Source organism: Eimeria necatrix, genomic scaffold (assembly GCF_000499385.1).
Source record: "Eimeria necatrix Houghton genomic scaffold, Enh_scaff296, whole genome shotgun sequence".
Taxonomy (NCBI): Eukaryota; Apicomplexa; class Conoidasida; order Eucoccidiorida; family Eimeriidae; genus Eimeria; species Eimeria necatrix.
This window is the reverse complement of record NW_013655290.1, coordinates 1-6,714: the sequence shown is the minus strand read 5'-3', so window position 1 is coordinate 6,714 and position 6,714 is coordinate 1. Positions and strand designations below refer to the sequence as shown.

At 57.1% G+C, this 6,714-nt stretch overlaps 2 protein-coding genes across 2 annotated transcripts; one reads left to right on the top strand and one right to left on the bottom strand.

Moving 5' to 3' along the window:
* Window positions 1-1,246: 1,246 nt before the first annotated feature.
* ENH_00040170 (hypothetical protein, conserved) lies at window positions 1,247-3,999 on the bottom strand (the record flags this gene model as incomplete). Its single annotated transcript, XM_013585216.1, has 6 exons — window positions 1,247-1,346; window positions 1,570-1,634; window positions 1,751-1,791; window positions 1,852-1,934; window positions 2,807-3,569; window positions 3,942-3,999. 6 exons carry the CDS (start codon window positions 3,997-3,999, stop codon window positions 1,247-1,249), a joined length of 1,110 nt encoding a protein of 369 aa, XP_013440670.1.
* A 531-nt stretch (window positions 4,000-4,530) lies between these two features.
* On the top strand, window positions 4,531-6,245 carry ENH_00040160 (hypothetical protein, conserved; the record flags this gene model as incomplete). Its single annotated transcript, XM_013585215.1, has 5 exons — window positions 4,531-4,620; window positions 4,866-4,952; window positions 5,168-5,228; window positions 5,565-5,626; window positions 6,062-6,245. Coding segments are annotated over 5 exons (484 nt in total), but the record flags the coding sequence as incomplete, so codon positions are not given.
* Window positions 6,246-6,714: the final 469 nt, after the last annotated feature.

Below are 6,714 nucleotides of genomic sequence, written 5' to 3'. Positions count from 1 at the left end.
CTGCTGCTGCTGCTGCTGCTGCTGCTGCTGCTGCTGCTGCTGCTGCTGCTGCTGCTGCTGGGGGCTGCTGCTGCTGCTTCCCGGATGTCCTCGAGAATCAGCCGCGAGAGACTTCTGCTGCGGGTGCATGCAGCAGCAAGAAAGGCCAGCCACCTGCTGTCGCCCTTTATGACCACTGCAGCAAGATGGGGGGCCCCCTGGATTGCTGCTGCCAGCTGCTGCTGCTCGGGGGCCCCCCGGGGGCCCTCCTTGAAGGGGGCCCCCACCACCAAAACATCCAAGAAGGGGAGGGGCCTCTCGGGCTGCAGTTTGTGGACTTTGAGGGACACGGGGTGTACGTACACCGCGCTCGCTGCTGCTGCTGGCGGCCCCTGCTGCTGCTGCTGCTGCTGCTGCTGCCCGTGCTGCTGCTGCAGCCACTCCAGCGCAGCAGCAGTCAGCGAGCACAGCTGCACCACGTACAGACCCTCGTTCCCTACTCTGCTGCTGCTGCTGCTGCTGCTGCTGCTGCTGGACCTGCGCGTCGTGGGGGGTGTTGCGCGGCTGGGCGGCCCCTGGGGGCCCCCCTGGGGGCCCCCTAGGAGGCCCCAGGGGCAGCAGCCAAAAGGGAAGCAGTGGGGGCCCCAGGGGTGCTCCCCCACTTCCTCATTGAGGGGCCCCAGCAGCAAGTCTGCTGCTGCTGCTGCTGCTGCTGCTGGAGCTGCAGCGGCTGCTTTGACGCCCCCTGCTGCTGCTGCTGCTGCTCCCCCTGCGCGCCGCTTGCCGGTCTTCTTTGCTGCTGCAGCAGCTGCTGCAGCAGGCGCTGCTGCTGCTGCTGTCGCTGCTGCTGCTGCCGCTGCAGTACGCGACCGCAGAACACGGGACGCGCCGCCCGCTGCAGGCATCTCTACCTGCTGCTGCTGCTGCTGCAGCTGCTGCAGTTGCTGCGGGTGTTGCTGCTGCTGCTGCTGCTGCTGCTGCTGCTGCAGGCGATGCTCTCGGGGGGGCCCCCGGCGCCTCGAGGCCCCTGGGGGCCCCCGAGCTTACAGGTGCGTCTTCTGGCTGTGCTCTTTGCTGCTGTTGAGCTCTAAAGCAGCAGAAGCAGCAGCAGCAGCAGCAGCAGCACCCATGTGTTTCCTGCTGCTGCTGCTGCTGCTGCTCCCAGGGGCCCCGGCTGTCAAGTGGCCCCTATGTGTCTTTGTTTGCTGCGCTGCAGCAGCAGCTACAGCAGCAATGACAGAAATGCAAATAAGAAGGGCTCGTCCATTTAAGTTGAGCCTGTTGCTGCTGCTGCTGCTGCTGCTGCTGCTGCTGCGGCTGCTGCTGCTGCATGTCTGCGCGCGTCTGCAGACTGTTGAGACTCTTCTCTGCAGCCGTTAAAAGAAACCAAATTAAAACACTAAACAGCAAACGAATTGCTGCTGCTGCTGCTGCTGCTGCTGCAGCAGCAGCAGCAGCAGCAAGAACCTAGGGCCCCAGGGAAGCGGGGCCGATGTCTGAAGGAGCTCTTGAGGTGTCTAGACACTAGAGAAAGGAGCGCGCAGCAGCAAACCGCCCTAAACCCTAAACCCTAAACCCTAGACCCTAAACCCTAAACCCTGCAACGCCTCAAGCGCTGCCTCGGGGTCCTGAGTTACAGCCCCAGCCCCGATGCCCTGGGCCATACAAACCCTAAACCCTAAACCCTGAACCCTAAACCCTCGGCCCTAAACCCTAAACCCTAAACCCTCATTTCAGGCCCTCAAACAACAGACTAGTCCCAAACCCTAACCTCAAATCCTACTTCATTCCAAGCTGACACCGCCTCTGCGCCTGCGCAAACCCTAAACCCTAAACCCTAAACCCTAAACCCTAAACCCTAAACCCTCATACGGAGGATACAGAACTGGGGGCCTTCAGCACTACAGAGCGCCGCTGAAGACTCCCAGGGTTCCTTGATCTGAGGCTCCAGGCCACTGACTCCCTAAACCCTAAACCCTAAACCCTAAACCCTGAAGAAGTCCTAGCTTTGGTGGTAGCCGCTGCAGCAGCCACGGGAAAGCGCTCTGTCTGCTCCCTAAACAGTTACTTCAGCTGCTGCTGCTGCTGCTGCAGCGTCTAAGAAACACTAGTCCGCAGCAGCAGCTGCTGCTGCTGCTGCAGTCGTGCTGCAGCAGCAGCTGCTGCTGCTGCAGCCCTGCTGCAGTGGCGCCAACGCCCTGCAGCCGCAGCTGTACATAGCAGCAAATGCATTCGCTGCTGCTGCTGCTGCTGCTGCTGGCGCGCTAGCTTCACCTGCAGCAGAGCAGCAGCAGCTGCTGCTGCAGCAGCTGCACTTGCTGCTGCTGCTGCTGCTTTTGCTGCTAAACCTCTACGGCTTTTGCGGGGCCCCACACTCTGGGCCTTCCGATGCTGCGGTGTACGTACACCTGAGCGCCGTGCGGTGTACGTACACCCCAGAGGTCCCGTTGCTTTTCTTTTCTTTTTGAATTTACTAATTCAACAAAAACTTCTTTTGCCATTTGCTTTTATCTGCTGCTGTTGCTGCTGCAGCAGCTGCTGCTGTTGCTGCTGCAGCAACTGCTGCTGTTGTTGCAGCAGCTGCTGCAGCTGCCGTCGTTGCTGCTACAGCTGCTGCTGCTGCTGTTGCTGCTGCAGCAGCTGCTGCTGCTGCTGCTGAACAGCAGCAGCCTCGGCGCTTGGCCCTCCCCGGCTTGCTGCTGTTCCGCCTCCTGTGCAGCTCCCGCCTGGGCCTCAGCAGCAGCAGCAGCAGCCGCTGCTGCTGCTGCTGCAGCAGCAGCTGCAGCAGCAGCAGCAGCAGCAGCAGCAGCAGGTTGCTGCTGCCTACAAAGTGAAGTCGTAAACTTCTGCAAACAAGGCGGGCCCTCCTTCCTCCAGCTTTTGGTCCACTTTGGCAAAAAAGGCAGAGACCCAGTCCCGCCAGCTGTTTGCTGCTGCTGCTGCTGCTGCTGCTGCTGCTGTGTCTGCTGCTGCTGCGTCTGCTGCTGCTGCTGCCGTGTCTGCTGCAGCAGCAGCGGGGGGACTGACGGCTGGCAGCAGCGAAGAGTACACTGAGACGCCGGAGACAGCAGCAGACTGTGCTGCTGCTGCGTAGGCCAAGTGCTGCAGGAAAGTGGAGAACCAGCTGCTGCTGCTGCTGCTGCTGCTGCTGCTGCTGCTGCTGCTGCTGTCGACTGCTGCTGCTGCTGCTGGGTGCTGCGCTGTGTCCGCAGCCTCAGCGGCAGCAGGCTCTTCAAGGGGAACAGCGGCCAAAGCTGCTGCTGCGTCTGTTGCTGCTGCTGGCTCTGCTGCTGCTGCTGCTGCTGCTTCTGGGTCTACTGCTGCTGCTGCTGCTGCTGCTGCTGCTGGGTCTGCTTCACAGGGAAGCAGCGAGCCGGGAGTCAGCAGCAGCTGATTCACCGGCCGCCACCGGCTGCTGCGGCAGCTGCTGCTGCTGCTTCTAGGGCTCGCAGCGGGCTCTGCTGCTGCTGCTGCTGCTGCTGCTGCTGCTGCTGGGTCTTCAGCACTATCGACAGCAGCAAACCCCAAATCTGCTGCATCACTCAGTAGGGGCCCCTGGGCCCCAAGAGAGAGAACGCGGGCGCTGCAGACTGCAGAAACACGCACCGAGGGTTTAGGGTTTAGGGTTTAGGGTTTGGGGTTTAGGGTTTAGGGTTTAGGGTTTGGGGTTTAGGGTTTAGGGTTTCAGGTTGGCTGGAGGTGAGGGAGTGATGGGACGCTCCAGTGAGAGGGCAAGACTGCGGACCCTAAGCCCTAAACCCTGAAACCTAAACCCTAAACCCTAAACCCTAAACCCTAAACCCTAAACCCTGTTGCAACTTGCATATCTACCCTTCGAGGCACTGTGAAGCCCTTGCTCTCTGCTGCGCGGCTTAGGGTTTAGGGTTTGGCGATTAGCGCCTTAGGCGAGCGGTTTAGGGTTTAGGGTTTAGGGTTTAGGGTTTGAGGACTTGTGTACTTACAGGAGGTCTCATGAGTCAGCAGCCCTACAAGGATGGAGGGGAGTACTAACTGTCGCATCTCTAGGGTTTAGGGTTTAGGGTTTAGGGTTTAGGCTTCTTTGGTTCCTACAAAACGCGAAAAAGATTCAAGCACACGTTTTTCAAGCATGCAGCAGCAGCAGCTGCTGCTGCTGCTGCTGCTGCAGCAGCCCCATGTCTCTGCGAGACAAAGCCTGGCAGCCGCAGCCGCAGCAGCAGCAGCAGCAGCAGCGGCTGCTGCTGCTGCTGCAACAAATACACAGGAATAAAATTTACTTCTTATTTTCGAAGTCCAAGAAATTCATTTTTAGGGTTTAGGGTTCAGGGTTTAGGGTTTAGGGTTAAGGGTTTCCGCCGGAAGAACTGAGAGCCTCCGGGCGATCCCGTAGATGACTGCAGCACGAGTATCACGCTCTCGAGGGTTTAGGGTTTAGGGTTTGGAACTTAGGGTTTAGGGTTTACATTTAGTCCCTAGTCGTTCGGCTTCATTGTTTAGGGGCCGGGAACTCGGTTTAGGCCTAGAAAGGGTTTAGGGTTTAGGGTTTAGGGTTTAGGGTTTAGGGTTTCCAAAATGCCGAAAAAGAAGCCGAAGCGGAAGGTCCCTCAACCAAAAGTTGATTTACAAAAACTCCAAGAAGATGCGAGGCGGCAGCACATCGAAGTAGGGCTTTAGGGTTTAGGGTTTAGGGTTTAGGGTTTAGGGTTTAGGGTTTGTCTCTTTGCTGGGGTCACCACGCGGGAGCTGCGTTGCCCAGGCGGCCCAATCCGCCTGCAGGCGCTAAATATCCAAGCCCTAAACCCTAAACCCTAGCCCCTAAACCCTAGCCCCTAAACCCTAGCTCTAAACCCTAAACCCTGGCTCTAAACCCTAAACCCTCGCGAATCTGAGGTGTATGTACACCTCAGGAAAGCACAGCCCTCGTGCTGCAGCATGCAGATCGCCCGCAGAAGGAGTTGCTGGGGCAGTGGATAGAAGAAGCAACAAAAATTAAAGTGAGAACAAACCCTAAACCCTAAACCCTAAACCCTAAACCCTAATTTGGAGGCCCTCAGCAGCGCCCTCAAGCGGGCGGGGAAAATAGAGCCCCTCTTTCAAAGCCACTGGCTGAGCAACTCACTGCAGCTTAGGGCTTAGTGTTTAGGGTTTAGGGTTTAGGGTTTAGGGTTTAGGGTTTAGGGTTTAGGGTTTAGGGTTTGGGTGACTGCAGAAGCAAGAAGCTTTGCAGGGTTTGGAGCGCGAGATCGGCAAGCACGAGGGTTTGGTGGAGAGTACGAACAGCGTGTTGCAAACCCTAAAATGGGGTTTACAGGACGACGACGAGGGTTTGGAGTCCGGTGTACATACACTCGAAGCCACTCATTCTCAGCTTTCTTCTCTTCAAGACAAAAGAAGAAAAAACATTTTTTTTTATTTTCAAGAAAGATCTCAAGAAATGAAAAACAAGTTCTTCCAAAGCATTCAACAAATCAAAAACAGCCATTCCGAGTTCATCAGGCAACTCCAAACCCTCACGCAGCTCGTGAGGCCCAGGGTTTAGGGTTTAGGGTTTAGGGTTTAGCGTTTAGGGTTTAGTAGGGTTGGGGGATATGCTTTCGCGGCTTCAGCCCAGCGCTACGGTCTAGTGCCGAAGGAATCTGGACGTGAGGCTTGGGATTACGAATTTAGGGTTTAGGGTTTAGGGTTTAGGGTTTAGGGTTTGGGGTTTAAGGCCAAGTATTTGGGGTTTAGGGTCCAGGGGCTTCGGATGTTTCTTTACGCGGCCCTGCTTCTTAACCTTGACGGCCCCACTAAGGTCTAGGGTTTAGGGTTTAGGGTTTAGGCTTGGCTAAGTCCCAAACCCTAAACCCTAAACCCTAAACCCTGTTCCATAAAGGCTAGAGCCTGAACCCTAGGGCGTGGCCCCTACAGAGCACTCGCTAGCCTCTAATCCCCAGACGCTGCAGCCTAAACCCTAAACCCTAAACCCTAAACCCTAAACCCTAGAGCCCCTTCTCGGAGCCTGTCTCTGGGCCCGGGTGCGGGAGGGCCAAACGGCGGAGGCGGCCGCCGGGGGGCCGGAGGGACGTAACCCTAAACCCTAAAAAAGGGTTTGTGGTTTCAGATTCGGGAAGAAGACGCGGCGCTGGCGTACGAAGAAAACTTCCACCAAAGCAGCGACTTGTCGCTGTTTCAAAACCGCGCAGTGGAGCTGCAGCACCAGCTGCAGTCGCGAGCAGCAGCAGCAGCGCAAACCCTAAAAGGGGGTTTAGAGAAAGCCGCGCAAAGCCACGCTGCTGCCACCGAGGGTTTAGTCCAGGAGTTCAAAAGACTCTCCGCTCAAGACCAAACCCTCGCCAAACAAGTCCAGGAAAAACACCAACAAATAGAACGCCTCCAACTCGCCATTAGGCGCTGGAAAGAAAAGGCCAGGCAGCACAAACAGGTCGAACCCTAAACCCTAAACCCTAAACCCTAAACCCTAAACCCTAGGATCTGGGCCCAGAGCCTGGACCCTAAACACCAACAAATAGAGCGCCTCCAACTCGCCATTAGGCGCTGGAAAGAAAAGGCCAGGCAGCACAAACAGGTCAAACCCTAAACCCTAAACCCTAAACCCTAAACCCTAAACCCTAAACCCTAAACCCTAGGTTCTGGGCCCAGAGCCTGGACCCTAAACACCAGCAAATAGAACGCCTCCAACTCGCCATTAGGCGCTGGAAAGAAAAGGCCAGGCAGCACAAACAGGTCAAACCCTAAACCCTAAACCCTAAACCC